Source organism: Takifugu rubripes, chromosome 11 (assembly GCF_901000725.2).
Source record: "Takifugu rubripes chromosome 11, fTakRub1.2, whole genome shotgun sequence".
In the NCBI taxonomy this organism is placed as follows: Eukaryota; Metazoa; Chordata; class Actinopteri; order Tetraodontiformes; family Tetraodontidae; genus Takifugu; species Takifugu rubripes.
In genome coordinates this window covers 2,482,822-2,504,482 of record NC_042295.1, presented here as the reverse complement: position 1 = coordinate 2,504,482, position 21,661 = coordinate 2,482,822, and the positions used below count along the sequence as shown (strand labels likewise).

The following is a 21,661-nucleotide window of genomic DNA, read 5'->3' as shown; positions in this document are numbered from 1 at the left end:
TTTGGTGAGACCTGGTGCATCTGTTCTAAGAAATGCATGTTAAATGAATACAATGCAAACTGTTATCTAAAATCATGTTATTTATAATAAAAAAATGTTGCTTAAAACAGAAATAATTACCAACATCTCCTTTCTTATATCAAAATTAATAACAATTAAAACTTTCTTCTTTTATGTTTTCATAAAAGGCAATATCATGGATACCTCTCAGACATTAGCCCATGTATTCTTAGCATCAACTGGTCTGAGACGTTAACAATGTTATTTATTCAGTGAACAGGGAAATGTTTGACATGTCAGCTTTAAAGACCTTTCCTGAGGCGAACAAGCTAAATGCCTTTCTAAACCAACTGTAAAAAAAGGCATAGATAATAGGGTTGAGTGTTGAATTAATAAAACCTACCCATACAAATGTTTCAAACAACGCAGCTGGCGTCGAGTAGTTGATAAAGGGGTCCATGACGTTACAAACAAAAAAGGGAGTCCAGCATGAAAGAAAGGCTCCCATGATGACAGCAAGGGTTTTAGTTGCCTTTGACTGTTTTTTATTCGAAATTTGTGCTGAGGTCATGCAGCTCGCATTCTGAATGCTGAGAAATTGTTTCTTTGCTACCAAAAATATCTTCATGTATACACTGATCATTATTATTCCTGGAATATAAAAGGACAGGACTGACGAGACTGTACTTGACAAGCCACTCTGAAACAAAACGCATCTTCCTTCACATGCAACAAAGTTGTAGTAGAAATCCTCAATTCCCAAAATATTCAGCTTGAAAAAAACCATTCCAAAACCTACAACACCTGAAACACCCCAGCTGGTAAGAATCATGAGCAAGACAACATTAACAGTCATTTTTCTTCTGTACAGGAGAGGATGGATCACCGCATAGTACCGGTCAACTGATATGAAAGACAAGTTAAGTATGGATGCTGTGCACAACATGACATCACAACTCATGTAGACTTTACACAAGATGTCCCCAAAATACCAGCAAGTCTCTACTACCTGAATCATACTGGGCAACATGACCACCAACCCCAAGAGAAGGTCAGACACAGCAAGAGAGACTATTAGGTAGTTTGTTGGAGTGTGGAGCTGCTTAAAATAGATGATAGAAACAGTGACCAAAAGGTTTCCACACACAGTCATGATGACCATGACCCCTAGAAAGATGTAGAGGATGACTCGTATGGGCAGTGGATGGATGGTTTTCACACAGGAATTGTTTCGGGACTCGTAACAGAATACCAGCTCCATCCGTTGAGCAGGAGGGTAACCTGAAATATAAGTTAACTAATAGAGTGAAACACCAGAATATTTTTAAAAATAACAAGCTGTTAAACACGGCTATGTTTTAATGCCATCCTTACCTTGTTCATCAAGCTGGACACTACAGCTATAGAACCCAGACTTTGAGCTCTCTGACCAGTGACCACACTTTAAATACTAAACCCCCTGAGGATACGCTGACACGGTGTCCCTGTGCATCGTCTAAATGAACAGATGAATGTCCCCTTATAATTTGTTTCACAGCATTTCAATATTCACATCATCAAAAACGTTTGTTTTCTCAAAATAAACGTCCTCAGTGTGTTTTGTGATACTTGCAGAATGTGACCATTATTATGAAAATTCACCTCCAATTGCACAACAGCTTCTGTGTTTACAGGGATGAGCCACACCTTAGTGTGGCCAGAGCTGCTCGTCACCTGCTCGGGGGGGAGGTCACTGGTCTCTCTGCACCATGGCTCCAGCAGGACTTTTGTTTTGCTTTCTTAAAGTACCCACCTAAACCCAAGGGAAACCCCCGACCATTATTTTTATATGTTGTTAAATCAAATTGCAACTTGAGCTCATAGTCAACTACCATATTTTATGACTGAGTTGTAAAAACCTAACAGAGCGAGATATTTCTTAACAGTAACGAAGGTCACAATGGAGCACTTAGTTGTCAGTTTGTTCCAGTATTAGTATTGCTGAACAATTTTGTTCTGTCCACTGATTGGATTTATAGAAACTGTCAAATTAATAAAAACTTTACTCAACCAGGAGGAGAAGGGAGTTTTTAATCTATGAGTGTAGAAAACCACGTTTGGGAAGCTGTCAATCAGCCTCAAGATATTTGTGCTTTTATCTGATCTGCAGTTATTTACATGCTGGCAGTGCTAAACCCAATCTGCCCTTAAGGAAGATGCTAGCTGAGCCTTTAGCCGAAATATTAACAAAGATGTTGGAGCTATTATCAGAGCCAGGAGCAGAGATGCTAGCGTGCAGAGATGCTAGCAAAGCAGAGATATTAGTTTTTGGTTTTTGGTTTTTGGAAACTCTGAAGCACAAAGCCTGATTGAACAATCAACAGTGACCAGGTAAAGAGAGGGCGATCAAATACCTGCCCTAATCAGGAGAGAGGGTCAAGTGATGGATCAGCTGATCCTGAAGCACGCACTTTGAGTTGTCTTCCTGTCCGTGTGTACAGCAATACAGCAAAAAATTTACCCCAAGCTTTGGCCACCAATTTAATAACATGGCTCATTTTGGGGCCCCTGGCTCATGGAATACCGGTAGTTGTTATTGTAAACCAGTGTGTGTTTCACTTTAGTTTTGGATTATAGTAATTTTTCATCAACATGGTAAATTCATGTATTTGCGAAAGTTATACAAACTCTAGCCTGTCAAGACATCGAGTCCACAGGTTCAACAGAGGAAAAAAACAATTTGATCTCCTGTGACTGCGCTTTGTGCAGCTGAAGAAAAGAAACTTCTCACGGTGAGGTGTGGCACTCATTTTAGGCAGGGGGATTATTGCCCCACTTGATGGGATACGTTTCTAACAAAGGATGGTGCCCAGCGATTCATCAGCACTACTGTCAACAGCAGCAGAAATTTCAACTGTGCACTTTAATTGTCATTTTCAGCCACCTTCATAAGCATAATTTCATTTACGAGAAGCAAGGTGATATAGTAGGTTGTTGTAGAGCAGCACAGCCATAGTATTTAATGTGGATTGATATTAACGAGATTAAGTTCAATACTTTGTGATTTGTAAGTACTAATACTGCTCTTTGTATTAGATGAACAATATTAGTTTTCATTGCCTGATAAATGATTGGAATTGGAATTGTGATGTGAGCAGCCCTCCCTGGGCTGCCACCTTATCGTGGTGGAGGGGTTTGCGTGTCCCAATGATCCCAGGAGCTCCGTTGTCTGGGGCTATATGCCCCTGGTAGGGCCACCCATGGCAAACAGGTCCTAGGTGAGGGACCAGACAAAGCGTAGCCCAGGACCCCCTAATGAAGATAAATAACATTGGTCTCAAGTTTCCCTTGCCCGGATGCGGGTCACCGGGGCCCCCTCCTGGAGCCAGGCCTGGGGGTGGGGCACATTGGCGAGCGCCTGGTGGCCGGACCTCTGCCTATGGAGTCCGGCCGGGCGCAGCCCGAAGAGGCAACATGGGACCCCCTTCCCGTGGGCTCACCACCTGCAGGAGGGGCCAAGGGGGTCGGGTGCATTGTGTTTTGGGTAGCAGCCGGAGGCAGGGACCTTGGCGGTCTGATTCCCGGCTGCACAAACTGGCTCTAGGGACATGGAATGTCACCTCTCTGGTGGGAAAGGAGCCTGAGTTGGTGCGCGAGGTTGAGAAGTTCCGACTAGATATAGTTGGCCTCACCTCGACGCACGGCAAGGGCTCTGGAACCAGTCTTCTTGAGAGGGGTTGGACTCTCTACCACTCTGGAGTTGCCGATGGTGAGAGGCGACGAGCAGGGGTGGCAATTCTGGTTGCTCCCCGGCTCAGTGCCTGTGTATTGGAGTTTACCCCGGTGGATGAGAGGGTAGCCTCCCTTCGCCTTCGGGTGGGGGGACGGATCCTGACTGTTGTTTGTGCCTATGGTCCAAACAGCAGTTCAGCGTATCCACCCTTTTTGGAGTCCTTAGAGGGAGTGCTGGAGAGTGCCCCTTCTGGGGGCTCCCTCGTCCTCCTGGGTGACTTCAATGCTCACGTTGGCAATGACAGTGTGACCTGGAGAGGTGTGATTGGGAAGAACGGCCCCCCTGATCTGAACCCGAGTGGTGTTTTGTTATTGGACTTCTGTGCTCGTCTCAGATTGTCCATAACGAACACCTTGTTCAGACATAAAGGCGTCCACATGTGCACTTGGCACCAGGACGCCTTAGGCCGCAGATCGATGATCGACTTTGTGGTTGTGTCATCGGATTTGCGGCCGCATGTTCTGGACACTCGGGTGAAGAGAGGGGCGGAGCTGTCAACTGATCACCACCTGGTGGTGAGTTGGCTCCGATGGTGGGGAAGGATGCCGGACAGACCTGGCAGGCCCAAACGTGTTGTGAGGGTCTGCTGGGAACGCCTGGCAGAGTCCCCTGTCAGAAGGAGCTTCAACTCACGCCTCCGGGAGAGCTTTGACCATGTCCCGGGGGAGGCGGGGGACATTGAGTCCGAGTGGACCATGTTCCGTGCCTCCATTGTCGAGGCAGCTGACCGGTGCTGTGGCCGCAAGGTGGTTGGTGCCTGTCGTGGCGGCAATGCCCGAACCCGCTGGTGGACACCAGCGGTGAGGGATGCCGTCAAGCTGAAGAAGGAGTCGTATCGGGCCTTACTGGCCTGTGGGACTCCTGAGGCAGCAGATGGGTACCGGCGTGCCAAGCGGAGTGCAGCTACGGCGGTTGCCGAGGCAAAGACTCGGGCATGGGAAGAGTTCGGTGAGGCCATGGAGAACGACTTTCGGACGGCCTCGAAAAGGTTCTGGACCACCATCCGGCGTCTGAGGAGGGGGAAGCAGTGCACTGTCAACACTGTGTATAGTGGTGATGGTGTGCTGCTGACCTCAACTCGGGATGTTGTGGATCGGTGGAAGGAATACTTCGAGGACCTCCTCAATCCCACCAACACGCCTTCCAGTGAGGAAGTAGGGCCCGGGGACCTGGAGATGGGCTCTCGTATCTCCGGGGCTGAAGTTGCCGAGGTAGTTAAAAAACTCCTCGGTGGCAAGGCCCCGGGGGTGGATGAGATCCGCCCAGAGTCCCTTAAGGCTCTGGATGTTGTAGGGCTGTCGTGGTTGACTCGACTCTGCAACATCGCGTGGACATCGGGGGCAGTGCCGCTGGATTGGCAGACCGGGGTGGTAGTCCCTCTTTTTAAGAAGGGGGACCGGAGGGTGTGTTCCAACTATAGGGGGATCACACTCCTCAGCCTCCCTGGCAAGGTCTATTCAGGGGTACTGGAGAGGAGGGTCCGCCGGATAGTCGAACCTCGGATTCAGGAGGAGCAATGTGGTTTTCGTCCTGGGCGTGGAACAGTGGACCAGCTCTACACCCTCAGCAGGGTCTTCGAGGGTACATGGGAGTTTGCCCAACCAGTCCACATGTGTTTTGTGGACTTGGAGAAAGCATTCGACCGTGTCCCCCGGGGGGTCCTGTGGGGGGTCCTCCGAGAGTATGGGGTGTCGGGCCCGTTGATACGGGCTGTCCGCTCCCTGTACGATCGGTGCCAGAGTTTGGTCCGAATTGCTGGCAGTAAGTCGAACTCGTTTCCGGTGAGGGTTGGCCTCCGCCAGGGCTGCCCTTTGTCACCGATTCTGTTCATAATTTTTATGGACAGAATTTCTAGGTGCAGTCATGGTGTTGAGGGGATCCGGTTTGGTGACCTCAGGATCGCGTCTCTGCTTTTTGCGGATGATGTGGTCCTGTTGGCTTCATCGGCCCGTGACCTCCAACTATCACTGGATCGGTTCGCCGCCGCCTGTGAAGCGGCTGGGATGAGAATCAGCACCTCCAAATCCGAGGCCATGGTTCTCAACCGGAAAAAGGTGGAGTGCCTTCTCCGGGTAAAGGAGGAGATCCTGCCCCAAGTGGAGGAGTTTAAGTACCTCGGGGTCTTGTTCACGAGTGAGGGAAGAATGGAGCGGGAGATCGACAGGCGGATCGGTGCGGCGTCCACAGTAATGCGGGCTCTGCACCGGTCCGTTGTGGTGAAGAGAGAGCTGAGCCGAAAGGCGAAGCTCTCGATTTACCGGTCGATCTTCGTTCCTACCCTCACCTATGGTCATGAGCTTTGGGTCATGACCGAAAGAACAAGATCCCGGGTACAAGCGGCTGAAATGAGCTTCCTCCGTAGGGTGGCTGGGCTCTCCCTTAGAGATAGGGTGAGAAGCTCTGCCATCCGGGAGGAGCTCGGAGTAGAGTCGCTGCTCCTCCGCGTTGAGAGGAGCCAGATGGGGTGGCTTGGGCATCTAGTCAGGATGCCCCCTGGACGCCTCCCTGGTGAGGTGTTCAGGGCATGTCCCTCCGGTAAGAGACCCCCGGGGAGACCCAGGACACGTTGGAGAGACTATGTCTCTCGACTGGCCTGGGAACGCCTGGGGATCCCTCCGGATGAGCTAGAGGAAGTAGCTGGGGAGAGGGAAGTCTGGGATTCTCTCCTTAGGCTGCTGCCCCCGCGACCCGACCCCGGATAAGCGGCAGAGAATGGATGGATGGATGTGAGCAGAGTACATCATCAATCCTTTGTTATATATATATATAATACGGTCCGAGTCTCATTTGTTTCCTTTTGCTGAAGTCAATCAGACTCACTCTGCAGATGCCTTCAGCAGTTTTTTGGAAGTAAATTTGTCATAACAAAAATGAGTCCAGAAGGCTCAACAATGTATGCATAAGTTTATTTCTTTTGAAAATCTTGCTCCTGAATTATTTTTGAAAACATTAAGTTAAGGTGGCCTCTTACCTGCAATGCACTCTTTAAAGGCTCCATAGAGTCTACAACTGTCTTCACATTACCGGTAAGTTTAATCTGGACAAAGTTGAATTTCATTGTAGTTACATGTTTTCTTTCTGTCAGTTTTCTGAAATTTGAATACTGATTAAGTTTTACACATAGCAGGCTGTGGCCTGTATAAAGAGACATCTAAGCTTGGAAGTTAGTTTCAGTCCCGGTATGTTTTACCAAGTGGGAGTGTCAAGCTGCCGCAGCACTGGCAGAGTTGAGGGTGCATTGTAGTGTCACAGATGCTGGCTGAAATCTTGGCAGGCAACAGTAAAGTATTAAACAAAGCATTTTGCACAGACAGAAATTAAGGAATCCCTCCAGAACTTTGCAGAAACCTGACACTAACCAGCTGAACAATCTAGTGACTGAAGTGCTGCCTTAAATAACCAAGCTGAAGAGACTGGCAACAGATATGCTGAGTGAGCAGTCCATCCCACACAGAAACTCCAGCTAGAACTAAAGACTCAAATTAGAGAGTCTTGAATGTATTTTTGGCCTTCTTTGGTCATGAAAGGTTGTATAATCTAGTCGATGGTAGAGAAACTCCTGGAAACAACAGTGGTGCGTTTGTGATCTGTGGGGTGCCAGAGAAAGAGCTTTGTCTTCACTAAAGCCTTTAGCTAAATAACTGCATGACTCAGGAAAAACAGATCTGTAGTTTGACAATAATGCTCTGGTGACATAACAGTTGCTACCTTTCACATTCTTTTGAAGTAATGAAATCCTTCGGTTTTATGAGCACCTGAATCCACCCAGTGATCAGCTGTGGGCACTGCAAAGTAAAGGCTGAAATCAACAGACCAAGCACAGTTCTTGCACATACCAATACCATTGTCACAATGTTGTGCCCTTCAAAATTAATTTCAGTCTGTTCTCCGGGAACTCAGGGAAAGGCTCATGCTCTTGATCATTTTGGTTGGTTTCCTCCATATGCACATTCTGCACACGGGCAGTGCACATCTACATACATGAATTTTTATTCTGTGCATTCAAAATCAATCCCATTAGAGTTCTTGTCTGACATTAGCACCAATGCAAAAGTTGTGTAGCATGTTCGGATTATTGAGAGTTTTGGTTAATCTTGTTGAATTTCTGCATTCAAGACAAAAGACCTTCCAGAATTAATGGCATTGTCTTACTCTAAGATGTTGAACACTGTTGGAAAGTTACACTTGAATCATGCTTTTGCAAGGATCTTGGATTTATTCATGTAAGAAATTGCAATTATCCCTGCAAGTTCTAATAGATTTTACATCTACTTTGCATTTTTTACTGTTACTTTCTGTCACTTTCCCTTATTTACAGCTTGCATGTATGGACTTGGACTGACATTCTATTTTAATTAAGTATTCTTTACTCATATGAAGATTAATATTTGATGTTGGAGAATGATGTTTGCTCAGTCTGTTGGGAACTGGGTTGTGAACGGCATGGTTCTTGGTTTAAGCCCCAGTGCCGACAAAACATGGAAGGTGTTCTGGTAATATGGGGAAATGCCAGAACATCTTCAGAGCACTGCCGAGGTACCCTTGAGCAAGGTACTGAATCTACAAATGCTCATATAGGGCACTGCAATGAACTGGCGACTCATCCAGCGTTGGACCCTACCTTCGCCCATCGTGGACCCTCCCCGCGACCCCTGTTAAAGGGATAAAGCAGTTAAGAAGACGAGATGAATGGTGTCTGCAGATAAACACTAGACATTGAAAAGGATTTCCTGCCTTTGCATCATGCCCACGGTTGGCATACATACAAAAAGACATAAAACAAACATCAATTAGAGGTGCGAAGAACATCCCACTGGGAATGCAAACATGGATCTGCCATCTTTCCAGTCTCGTCTTTAGGAACTGGGATGTCATTACCACCATCCATTTTGGCACCTCTTCGGCCAGGGAGCTCATTATTGTCCAGATTTTGGAGAGGGGCTTCATCATAATTCTACCAGAGTAAACAAATTAGTGACCTGTTAACATTAAACATCGACTAAAGAAGAATAAACGATGTGCTGATATTTAGTTTTGGAATTATTGTTAGGTTTACTGTTTGTTTTAATGTAAAATAAATTGTATATTTTAGCTTAAATTAACAAGTAAATGAATAAAAATGTGTTCTACTTATAGGTAAATACATTTTGGTTAAATAATATGAACACAAACAAAAGAGGAAGCGCTGGAATTGTGTTCCAGCTGGATCTGAATTTATAGTGTAATAAACATTTGCACTAAAAATAAATCCCATTTAGATTTGTTGTTATGGAAAAACTATAAATGACATAGAATAATAAAAAACAAATGGAGAATCAACGCCATCACTGATCAAATCTTTTTTATGAACAGTTATTTACACCTTTAAAAAAATGAAAGCAATTATTTAATAATTACGATTAATTTAAACAATTAACACTTTTCATTACTGTACAAACTATAAGACAATCAGGCTTTACAAACATGCATTGTCATTCATACATCATAGAGAATACAGATATTTGGCATTACAATTCCTTTAAAAATCTTTGTGTGTGTGTGTGTGTGTGTGTGTGTGTGATGATATTCCAAAAGCAATCCATTTCAAAGTGGCATTCCGTATAAAAGCTACACTATGTAAAGACTCCGTCGGTGTGTTTCACACTCATCTAAACTGCTGGAATCGAAATACTGTGAAGCCAAACTGAACATACACAGTTGTCGTTGATACAAGAATATTTTCAGCCAGTCAGAGTTTGATATTCATGAGATTTAAGTGCTCAGTCATGCCGCTGAGCCAACGTAATTGCATAATTAACCAATTTAATCAAAGATTGATATAGGGTTTCTTTTTTAAAATTGATTTCTTATGTTGTATGTAGTTGTGTTAACGCTCATTAATGTCGTTGAAATAGACAAATCTCACAGGTTCTTACCATGCAATCTTTAGGTTTGCTCCATGCTTCAAACACTACAGTTTGTGGGTTAATAAAACACCTCTTGCACAGATTTAGATCATGCCGCATCGCTGGTACAAAGTAAACTGGGATAAATGATCAAATGAAGTTGTTCATAACAAACAAATTCCACAAAACAATCACTGCTTAACTGGCTAAAATTAAAGTGACTAGTTGTCAGAGGTTCAGAATCAACTCACAAGTATAGTAAATAGGCTTTTTAGTGCTTACGGATCAAAATGAAGACACTCTTCAGCATTAGTGATCTACTGTTTTCCTTTGCTGCTGTTGTCCATTTGGCCTGGCCAAGCGCTGGAGACACTGGAGGTCTTGGGAGTACGACGGCCTGGCCGTATACCGATTCTGCTCGATCCCCCCTCTTGGGCCTGCTGAATCCTAAAGGCTTCTCTCAAGTTCTGAGCACGGACCTCTTTGCTCTGGATCTCTTCCACGACACGACTGGGGAACCAGCCCCGTTCGCCATCATGGAGTCTTTCTCCCAGCATCCAGCCTACAAAAAGAAGAAGCACAGAAACACAATGTAGAGAAAATTGCACCAGTATAAAAAAATGTTTTCTGTTGTTTTAGAAGCTCTTTACAAACCATCGTCTGTTCTCTCTAACAGGTTCAAAACATCCGCCATTTCAATGGAGAGTTCATCAGGCTCCTGAGAGGAGTAAGACTGAATACACTGCACCTGTGGAGAGTCTGATATACAGTGTATATCACAGAGTTGAAGTACAAATATCCACATCTGCACCCAGAGGGCTGCACTCAGTCACAGTGTTGCATGATATTGCACTTCACCTGTTTGGTGGGTGCTGGTAGACATAAAACGTGTCCGCCGGTTGGGAGTGAGCGCGTACATCCATCGCAGCTTATCGCTCCTGCCCACACAGTATGATTAGAGTGTCAGCAGCGCATTACTGGGAAAGCTTTAAAGGTACCAGTGCATGTAGCTGGCGTAAAACCAGCACGTTGATCCCTGGCTCCACCCATAGTGAATCATCTGTGCAACCTTTGTTTGCCAGTCATGACTGAACCGATTCCATTGTTAGTTCTTGTACACCGCATCGATATGTCATACTGTCTTGATTTATTGTCTGGATTACAACAATGTTTGAAGACTCTCACTGGTCGAAGCTAGAAAAAAGAGCAATCTGCTTCATTTTCAATCACATTCTCATACGAACAACAAATAATAATAAATAAATGTAGCAGAATGTGTTTCCAGCCTTGTCCAGCTCTGTATCCTGCTACAGTTCTGACTGAGCTCTTCAGCCTTTCTGCTGACCTCATGGATCTCATTTTTGCTCTGATGTGCTCTACGAGCTGTAAAGGGCTGTGTCAATATTGATGTTCATATGATATTTCAGTTTGTCCTTTTTTCACTTAATTTTTGATTTTCTTCTTAATATCTGGTTTGGACTCTACTGAGTGTTGATTGATGGGGAAAAATTGATACATTTTTATTTATTATGACATGATGTTACACCATAAGAAATAATTTTATTTGTCTGACAGTCAGACTGTGTCCTCTGTTACACTGTGTCCAACCCATTTGTCCTGTCTTAAGGCCCACCCTCCAGTCACTGTGCCAGAGGTTTAAATTAGACCAAGAGCTGTAATATTCTTGTTTTGCAGTCTCAATAACATCCACGCATCTCGTTGTCAGGAGACCACAGAGGTAACGGTCTTTCAGGTACTTACATACTGGTGGTCTTGAGCATGTAGCGGACTTCACGATCCTCTTGGTTCTCAAGAAGTCTGAGATTGAAGACGTTTGCCAAGACCTGGCCCTGGTCTTCCAGATCATCAGTTCGCAACATGGCCCGTGTGCATGAGTTGAGAACCTGAAATTTGTCCCCACTGACAACAAGCCTCGATTAATATCCTCAACTTGCTCAAAAACCACGTACGCCTGCATCAAAACAAGTGACTAGACCCATTTTTACCTTGAGCTGCGCTTGGTGACCAGCAGCAGATTGTTGAAAAGGAACAGGTAGAGCGGTTGGTAGAGCTTACGAGACCTCATGGTCCTCGTGCTGTTCGGTCCTGACATCTGCTGCACTTCACCTTTCTTCAGTAACCACCGCGAGTGAGAAATGATGGGCACAGACTGCAGGGGCGAACAGAGAGATGATCAACAACTGTCTGGCTAAAAAGTTTCCATACGGTCAACCTGGATGTGCAGACAAAGCCTGTGATCCCCAACAAAGCTCCTCATAAAGCTGCGTTCTAATTTCCCTTCATATGCAGTTCCATTTTGAATACCCTCCATCCTTCAGAGCGAGAGAATATTCAAACAGAGCTGTTATATTGCAACATTATTTCATATTCAAATTAATTATACTGCAATTTATCATGACTACATACTGCTTACCAAAGAAGCAAACCTGGTTTGGAATGAGTGTGCATATTTGAAAGTTGAAGTGAAGAACAAATGTGATCTGTTCCTGTTTTCAAAAACCTGCTATGTCTGAATCACCAACTAATTGGGAACACTCATCTCATTGAAATGTGCAAAACTGGCCCCGAAAAGGTAATAAATGAAAATTAATATACTGAGTGAATGACTCAATATATCCTCCATTCTTGTTATGTGTGCTGGCCAGTTAGTTAGCAAAAAGTACATTGCAAAAACTGAGGATTTGAGCAGATCTGATACCCTTCCCTTAGGAAAAAGAGCATGGCAGCATTTCAAATAAATGGTCAGAGGAAACAAATACTAATAATATTATAATTCACAAGTGACATAAAATCTGATTTACCTTGCATTTGAACTCCAGCTTTTTTTCAATGTTGATTAGCTCCTCGGTGCGACTCATTTTTCGTACCCCTTCATTACACTCTTTCACAATCTGAGGAAGGACGCAAACATTTGCCATCAGACCAGAACCTTCATAGCAAGAGAAATCTGGTTTTGCTCCCTGCTTTCGATGTGGAGATTGTATTTTCTCCAAGTACTCGTGCTTCCTCCCACAGTCAAACACACGCATATAAGGGCGATACTGACATTAAGCGTGTGCGTGTGTGTGTGTGTGTGTGTGTGTGTGTGAGTGAGTGAGTGAGTGAGTGAGTGAGTGAGTGAGTGAGTGAGTGAGTGAGTGAGTGAGTGAGTGAGTGAGTGAGTGAGTGAGTGAGTGAGTGAATGGCATGTGTGTATGAAGACTTCAAACAGAAGGCTCCCAAGGTCTGAACCCTCTTGCTATGAGGCAACAGAGCTAAAATTCAAATAAATCTTTCTCATGTGGACCTAATCCTCAAGCTAAAGTAGCAGGAAATGGAAATACAAGCACCTTAAAGTTGGTGTACTTCCATCAGAGCTCATGTGAAACGCTGCTCAACCCCTTTTCAGTCACTCACCTGCTCCAGTCGTTGATGTGCCTTGATAGCGTTTGCTTCCCTCTCAGAGTTTTCTTCTGCTTTCTTAAGGATGTTCTATGCAGAGAAACCGGGTGTCACAAAGCAACTAAACCATACAGCCCTTTCTTTTTTGCAGTGCTGCTATGTTTTACTCACTTGCACCAGCAGCTTGAGCCTTGTGATTCTTTGGAAAGGAAGGATTAGGAAAGAGGTGAAAGACAGGCCTCTGACACACGGATGTTTCTCCAGCAGAGCCATGGCCTCTCGAAATGCCTGGTTTCCCTCTCTGCACAAAAATCCCCAGCAGATTAAGACAACACAAATTAAGATTAGATTGAAAAATGCGAAGTTGCTTGTGCTCGCAGCAGGAATACAAACCAACTTACAAACCGACCTACTTTCCAACTAATACCGTGAAAACTAACGTGTTTTTATTTCCTGGGATGTTTATGGGAATAGTAAAATCCATCTTTACTTGCATGTATGCATTTTTGTATAATAGAGCAAAAAGCGATGCGCTTCCGCCTACACAAAGTTCAATGATGCGGAAAGAAAACAATAGGATCCCCTGTCAATTGGAGGAAAACAGGTTTTACCTCATTTCATCCCAAAATTTTACTGCAAAAAGTGTCATTAATGATACCTGGTGATGTTGGGGGCATGCCTCGCAAAGGAAATTGTGCAGCCCTTTAATGGATTTCTTCTTTAAATTCTTTAGTGTGTGAAGAAAGTTTCACTTTTGGGTTTGTTTTATAAGACTTTAACGATTATGGATGTGACTCGCAGTCTTCATTCCTCCAACGCGACACCTGTCAAAGTGAATCACGGTTCAACTTGTTCCGCCTTAATCACCCGTAAGCCTTCCTTGTCTGGCTTTTTTTTTTTTTAAACAGAGAAATGTGCTTTCACATTAGCAGTGTCAAAATATTCTGACTTTCCTGGACCTGCATTTTCACACGTCCTGGTGCCAACTAAAAAGTAAAGCGAATTTCTGTTGTAGCCTTTCAAAAAGCAGTAACAGCCAGTGTGGAACCAGCTTTTAAATGTAGTGTGGATTGATAATAGCCACAACAATTTGCTGTGCGTGATACATACCTGCGTGAGGGTAATTTCCTACCAAGCCCTTTAGATCTTTGCTTCAACACAACATTGACTTTCACTGGATCAAGTATAATCTATATACAGTATGTATTTAATCTATATATGTATTTACATCATATTCACACATGTAAATAAATGTTCTAATGAATTTTGACATTAATTACTTGGTTATTTTCATTTTTTTCAAATAGCATCTCAGTTGGTTTTTATTGTCTGCTGTTTTCATTGCGTGGGAATGTCACTGCAGGTATGTAATGAATGAGGGAGGCATTATATTTATTGTGAGCCATGAACACTGTCGCTGTTGTGTTTAAATACCTGTTCACTTATAATAACTCGCAATGCGCAAATTCACACACCGGTTTTTGTTCCTTTGAGGAGGGTCTGATCCACTTTTAATCAAAGGATCAGATGATGTAAAAAGAGCTCTTGGTCAAATTTTTGTTTGGTTCCAACTGGCTTTTCACGCCTGGAATGCTGCACAGCACTAGTAAGGACAAATCAATTCAACTAATTTGAACCCAAATACGCGCTTTTATATGGGTACCAGCCCAGGAACCATCAGCACCTCTACTATATAATGTGTTTATTGTCTTGACAATGGGGAAAAAACCTTCTATAACAATCTGACAACTTTTGGTTGAAGCTAAAAGATCTACATCCGCTACAAAAGATGTTTTTCTACGTAAAGGTGTACTCACAAAATGCGCCTGTAGTTCTTCTCCTGATACACTTGGTTGGTTACATACAAGATGAAGACACTGAAGTGTTCCACTGCATGGTTGTAAACAATGTCACACACATCGGAAATCAAAATGGACTCCTCCATTCTGTGCTCGAGGTCCATGAGAAACCTGCAAAAATGGGAGAGACAATAGCTGGTAATCCAAACCCAGGTTTTAGAAAGGAAGTGATGTCATGAACTACTCGACGTCACCTTTCGCTTGCTTTCATGACGTCCTCAATGTTGGAGAAGAGAAAATGCATGTCTGATTGGCTGAGGGTGTTAAATAAAATGGGGTTACGGAGAAAATGCGTCTCTAAAATTTCCAGGCTCTTGTAGTAGGATGCTTCTGAGGTAACAAGCTCAAACATAGCCTACAAGGAAAAGAGAATCATTAATCCACCTTAGCAATGGTGGGCACACCTTAAACACCTATTAAACACCCGATATGATGTGGTTCTACAAGGAGATTGTTCCAAAGATAATGTCAAATAGCCACCTCAAAGGATTTCAGGATCTAAAATATTGGTTAATTCAGGATTTATTTATTCTTTCTCATCCTCATGGTCACTGTCTTTCATTTAGTTTCCAGAACACAGCCCACCTCTTGCATTATGACTTCCTTCTGTGGCAGCTGCATAAGAAGACCGCTGTTCTGCACCGCCTCCAGGTTCTGCCACAAGCTCAGAGAGCGAGCGTTGTTTCTGAGCTGCAGCTGTATGGTGGGGGGGTAGGCCACGCTGGACCCTGCTGCCCCAGTCCCCGACCCGACCTCAGGGGAAAGGTTCTCACGCTGTCGGCGCTGCTCGATCTCCTGCTGCTTTGAGGTGTCCCGGTATTCCTGGTACAGGAACGCTGGCGGTCAAAAGACAGAAGTTATGGGAAGTGTCTTGGCTCGGTCTTGAAACTGCCCTCTTTGAACTTCAGAACAGTATAATTTCCTCATTTGAGGCTGTTGTTCCCGCAAAGCTGTGCTGCTTCTTCGGTGCCTCTGCTGTGTCCAGAAGGACTCTTGAAGCTCTCATATCAATTTGGACTCTTCTGCACCTTTGGTTGTTTTTTTTTTACAATCCATACATGTGGTTATGTTTTTCTCTGGAGTTTACTGGAGGCTTGTATGTTTAGAAATTGCACTCGAGCCTGTAACATTTCTAAGCTTTTTATCTAATCAAAGATCAAAAGCCACCCAAGCTGTCAACCAGTAAAAGTGGACTCTTCTTTGTCTTGTTTCGCTCTTAAACTGATGGAACTAAAAATATGAGTGAACCAAGATTTTCTTTTTCTTTTACCATTTATGATATAATTATTTGTAGCCTGTAAGAAGAGGGAAGGTGACTAACGGGCATGTTGCATAATCTCAGATGCTGCAGATTGCTTTGGTGGGTGTAGGACTGCACTGAGAATTACATAAGATTGAAAAACACACATGGAAGCAAAGAAATAAAAGAGAAATGACATGTCTGATGCACCTGCCGTATCGCTGGTGCGGTCATGTTTTGGATGGCTCTGACTGTTCTTTCTTTAATTTGACATAAATGTAGAGAGACCTCTCCGAAATAGGAATAAATACGGGGAGATCTTTGTCTCTGCCAGTGCGGGTGGACACAGACGAATGGAATCAAGAGCTCGGCGAAGGTGTTGTAACTCAGGAAGAATAAATATCAGAAGGTAAATATGTGAACTTTTTCGATGTGTCTCTGCTCACCAATGCTTTTGATGATGCTGAGGCCGTTGGTGCTCTGGGAGCTGTTTCCATTGTTCAGCAACCTGAAAGGGGAAAAAGGTAAGTAGTGGTGTGGACGGCACAAAAATGAATTCCTCCTGACATCTCACCTGTGCAAACAGTTACAGAGTATTAGTCCGGTTCTTATGAAACGGATTCAGAATTCGAATAATTATGGAATCTTTTCATTATTCCACAAGTTGTAATTCTGACTGACCTGAGGTTGCTGTTTTCCTGGTCTGCTTGTTTTGAGCTCATGGTTTTCCCTCTGACGTCCTCCACGGTGCAGGCTGCAGCCGTTTGCTCGGACAGCATTCGGATGTCTCTGCTGTGGATGTTGTGAGTCCGATAAGAGCTGATCATGTCAGCTCTGAATTCTGGATGCCGACTGTCGGAGGCAACAGAAATGTCCACCCTCCTCCCTCCTCCCACCTCTCCTCTTGATCTCTCCACAGCGTCTCCGTTTCTGCGGCTGGCCTCGCCATTGCCTGGCAACGCGGTTGGAGAAAGATGGCTCTGTGGCGACGGCTGAGGGCTGCGTATCCAAAGAGAAAATATCCTTCAACATCACAGCAGCTGTCTTTATCGTCCGATTATGCAGGTCTTCAACCACAGATGGGTTTTGGTATTGATACGCACATTGAGCTGTGGATTTATCACCTGTGTGATTACTTCCTCACAGAACACGCACAGCGAGCACATTTACATATTACTACATATTTATTACATCATGATGTAATCACGAGCAAAGTTCTGGAGGATGCCTGAGGTTGATTTTAATAGATTTGTCTTCCGCTGAGATGGTTTTGGGTCAGAAATAAGCAGACAAGGGCAGACAGGACAGGACAATGGAGACAGCACAAGGAGCCATAAACCATAAACCATAAACCATAAAAGGAACCATAAACTGAAGCCTCTAATACCGCTTATATTAAATTATTAATGATGTTGGATCCTAACACATCACCATGTCATAATGCTTATGTCTTCAACAGAAAAGGGAAATTTACTTATCATTTACAAGTTGCAGAACTCAGGCTGGACAAATGCTGTCAACGAAGAGGTCGCAGCTGTTGACCTGTGCAGTAATTTCCTCGATATCCCCTTTTTTTATCCCCATTTTGGACTTACTAAAGAGTGTTCTGTTCTTTCCAAACCACATTACTGCTGAGTTTACTGTGTAATCTGCCCATTTTCAAACGTTCACCCCTCAGCTAAGGAACAAGGTTACTCATCAAATAAACAGGGGTAATTCAACAGTTGACAAATGTGATTCCCAATTAGCCTAGCTTGACAACAAACACACGGACACTAAAGGATTTCTAATAACACAATGTAGATAAATGAAAACTGTCACACAAACATTGTGGGTGAATTGTAAAACACGATAATAACACAGGTTCTGCAAATTTGTCTTCCACCTCCGAGGCACAGAAGCAACTGTCAGGGTGTCAGAGAGGCTTGAGGAGAGCGCAGGGAAAGGGCCCGAGGAAAGATTAGCACGCGATTCCTGAAGCAAAAGTCAGATTGGCGGTCCGATTTAGGAATGCCTCTTGTATCGAAGGGTGCTACAGATGGGTTTGCTTACGGGGTTAGTTGTGATTGTTAGAGTCATGAGCTGGGAAATGAATTATTATCTTATAAAGTCCTCACAAAGATAGAAGTGCAAGGATGTGCATTTCAACATGTGTGTGTGTGTGTGTGTGTGTGTGTGTGTGTGTGTGTGTGTGTGTGTGTGTGTGTGTGTGTGTGTGTGTGTGTGTGTGTGTGTGTGAATGCGTGCGCGTGCGTTTCTGGGTGTGTTTATTTTGTGTCTTTGGGTTGGGCATTGACATCATGCCAACTCACCGTCTGGCCTGGGGCAACAAAGGAGATTTCTGGGCTGTAGAGACGTTGGAGGAGGGCAACCCTGCTCTGTTGGACGGACTGTGGTCAGAGCCAGTCCAGTCTGGAATGAATCAAGGAAGTTATTATAGTTTGCATTGGATATTTTTATCCACAAATGAGAGTTAATCGTTGCCATGTAGGGAGTGTAACAATGTTCAGGTGACATAAAAATAGAAATATACAGAGAAGCTTTGTGATGTATAAATAAGCTACACAACGTTTTCACACTGATGTGTGTGTAGCAGAGTGAAATTCAGTGGTTTTAGATAAGTACTAGCTAAAATATTGTTGTCTGTTGTCAAATCTGGTGTCATCAGATATTGTTCTAAACACCTCATGGCTTCACACAAACAGAAAAAACATCATTTGCAGAGGGAAGAGAAAACAGTTCAAATTTCCTGCAGATGAACAGTTCAAATTTCCTGCAGATGTTTCACTTTAGATGTATAATAACTGATATTATATTATACAATTAAATGTTATACCCTGTAATCATCTAAAAAAAATGCAAAGCGTAAATTGCTATTAGCTTTGTGAAGGCATAAAAAAGACATATCTTTTATTTGTTCTGCTTCTTCCGGCATTGTAAATGTTGATAAAAGGGCCAGTCATGCTTTAATCTACCTGCAAGATGGGAAGTTCTTAGAGAGAAGTTTATCTGACCTTTGTCCTCTTTTATGGTACATTTATCTCTGGAAGACAAAAGTCCTTCAGCCTTTCTTGAGACAGACAGACGGGCAACAATACAGACAGACAGATCCCCTTCCCAGCTGTCAGGTGTGCGCATGACATGTGAAAGTGCTCAGGTCATCTGCACCATAATTTCCCCTCCTTCTGAGGCTTCAATCAAGCTAAAGCTAACCTGACACTTGACCTTGTGTCATGATCTGAAATGTACATTGGAGTACTGTACATTGGGTAGAATATATATTTAACTCCTAAACTTTCCCCCAACAATTCATAAATCATTTCCAGAGTCGACGTCAGGAGCCAAAAGACTGGTGCCCAAAGCTGGAATCTGCAGTTATTACAGGGGCAATTGTTCTGTTCACCCAGAACTAGTTTCTCAAGTTCCGCTGATGTAGAGTTGTATGGAAGGATAGGACGCACTACTCTTTGTTCCACTCCTAATAATAACAGTAATATAAAACCATATGTTCGTGGCCAGGCTGCTGCCGTGGCTTCAGCCGCCACGGAGCTCCCGTGTAACATGAGACACTGGATCATAGTAACATCACAGAGTTCTTACTTTCAGCCTCCGATGAGGCCAGCCTCTTCTTCCGCATGGACCGGTAGAAGCGAGAGTTCCTGCGGATTGGATCCCTGCTGAATCCGCCCCTGGAGTCATCGTCCTCATCCTCATCATGGCCGGGGTAAACCGTGGCAGCTCGATGCTTCTCCTGATTGTCCTGTGACTTCTGCCCAAACTTGCCCCTGAACAGGGCAGTCACAGACATGCTAATGGACTCCAGTTCCTTTAACTTTTGAGTAACACAGGGAGAGGGTAAATTTCTGCTGGATCCTAATGATGATTATCCCGAATCGAGGAAAATATCCATTCCTGGTCAGGCTTAATCCCCGGCTGTCTGTTCGCTCTCTTTGAAGAGTCCCACTGGTGTTAGCAGCTGGCAGCCTGTGGAACCAGCAACGTTGCCTTACTTCCCTTGCCTACACTGTAATTACTGCATTTATGACTGTGTTCCTCTGCTCTTTGTCCCTCCTCTGCTGTGCTCCCTCCCTCTGTCCCTTTCTCTGCACCACCCTGTTACGCACTGACATTCCTCAACTCAACCTGGCTTCACCGGCCTCACGCCTCTCTGCCCTGGAACGCCTTCAGTGGTGAAACCTGAAAAGCTGCTCCCTGACTAATTACTGCCTGTTTAATTGTTTTCTGCATTCTGCACTTCCTATCAGGAAAACCACCCTGTGTGTGTGTGTGTGTGTGTGTGTGTGCATGAGTGTTTGTTCTGTCAACCTGCTCCAGTAATTCAGGTTAAAGTATTTCATAAATGCACAGGTGCCTTTGCCTGTCAGTTCCTTGTCCAACACTGTGCAGTAATTGGTGCTAAACTCCAGGCCACGTTAAGCCAGGGCCTCAAAGAGCAGTTTTATCGCATGTCAGCTGACAAACAGGGTTTAAAGTTCATTTTTCACATTCTACAACAGCCAGGAGCTTGCCAGCTGCTCAGCAATGAGACCACAATGTCCTGAAAGAATTGTGGCTGGGGGGGAATGTGAACGGAGGGCAGTCCTGCAATATCTGCGCCATTTTTCCAACAGTTTAAAGTCATTAGATTCACTTATGTTGCGTAGTCCAACCATGTGAACAAGTTTAACAATAAGTCTTTGCAAAAAGCTTGAGATTAGGAATATGATGTTTGGGGAGGGGGGGCACTTTAGGGTTGAGCTACAGCTGTCTGCTTCAATTTATCTGTGGATGCTTTTTCTTAAACGCATCATGTGGTTTCATTGTTTATAGAGGCAGAAAGGAAAGACACTTAAGTGGCACCTTTTGGTCACAGGATGGCAGCATTGCATTAATTCAGCTCAACAAACTTCAATATTTGACTTGAGTGCTTCTTACTCTGTAACCTCCCCTGTATGTTACCAGAGTCCTCGCAATGATTCTGGCTCAGGAATTTATATTTTTGTCTTAAACTCTGAACAGAAGATGCACATCTGACCCTGCTGAAGTGGCACATCTGACCCTGCTGCTCCAATAATATCTGGTTAGAATAGTTATTGGAGTGTGTAAGATGGTGTTTGATGATGGTGTCAGGGCTACATTAGCGTTTCTTTCTACACTAAATACATATTTTGCTGGTTTCTTTTCACTAGTTTGGAAAACAGCATGTGGAGCTCTAAAAACATCGACATTTATGTGTGCGGATAAGCTGGTTTGTGCATTGGTGCTCACCTCACAACTATAAAATTAAATAAATATAAATTGTTGTGGAATAAACTGAGGGACAACATCTGTTAAAAAAAAAGAAAAACCCAAAACAGCCACTGAAATAACTTGAAAATGACAAAAGAAGCACTCTGAGTCTGTTTTATACTGAAACTAGTCGCTCAACAACGAAAAACAATGAACAATAATACGAGTAGTTGGACAGTATCACTACTTCAGACACATTAGTCCATATCAGGAC

General features: G+C 44.0%; 2 protein-coding genes across 2 annotated transcripts; both read right to left on the bottom strand.

The window, feature by feature from the left end:
- Nucleotides 1–265: 265 nt before the first annotated feature.
- LOC101065853 (trace amine-associated receptor 1-like) lies at nucleotides 266–1,853 on the bottom strand. The gene is made up of 2 exons (XM_003976993.2): nucleotides 1,375–1,853; nucleotides 266–1,281 (listed from the first exon to the last, which is right to left on the bottom strand). Exon 2 carries the CDS (start codon nucleotides 1,259–1,261, stop codon nucleotides 266–268), a length of 996 nt encoding a protein of 331 aa, XP_003977042.1. The 5' UTR covers nucleotides 1,262–1,281; nucleotides 1,375–1,853.
- Nucleotides 1,854–9,096: 7,243 nt separating this feature from the next.
- Nucleotides 9,097–20,237, bottom strand: ngef (neuronal guanine nucleotide exchange factor). Its single transcript, XM_011618054.2, has 15 exons — nucleotides 19,759–20,237; nucleotides 18,471–18,570; nucleotides 16,840–17,157; nucleotides 16,605–16,666; nucleotides 15,504–15,754; nucleotides 15,113–15,273; nucleotides 14,877–15,029; nucleotides 13,231–13,360; nucleotides 13,075–13,149; nucleotides 12,480–12,569; nucleotides 11,664–11,827; nucleotides 11,419–11,577; nucleotides 10,516–10,595; nucleotides 10,312–10,416; nucleotides 9,097–10,219 (listed from the first exon to the last, which is right to left on the bottom strand). Exons 1-15 carry the CDS (start codon nucleotides 19,964–19,966, stop codon nucleotides 9,975–9,977), a joined length of 2,301 nt encoding a protein of 766 aa, XP_011616356.1. The 5' UTR covers nucleotides 19,967–20,237; the 3' UTR covers nucleotides 9,097–9,974.
- Nucleotides 20,238–21,661: the final 1,424 nt, after the last annotated feature.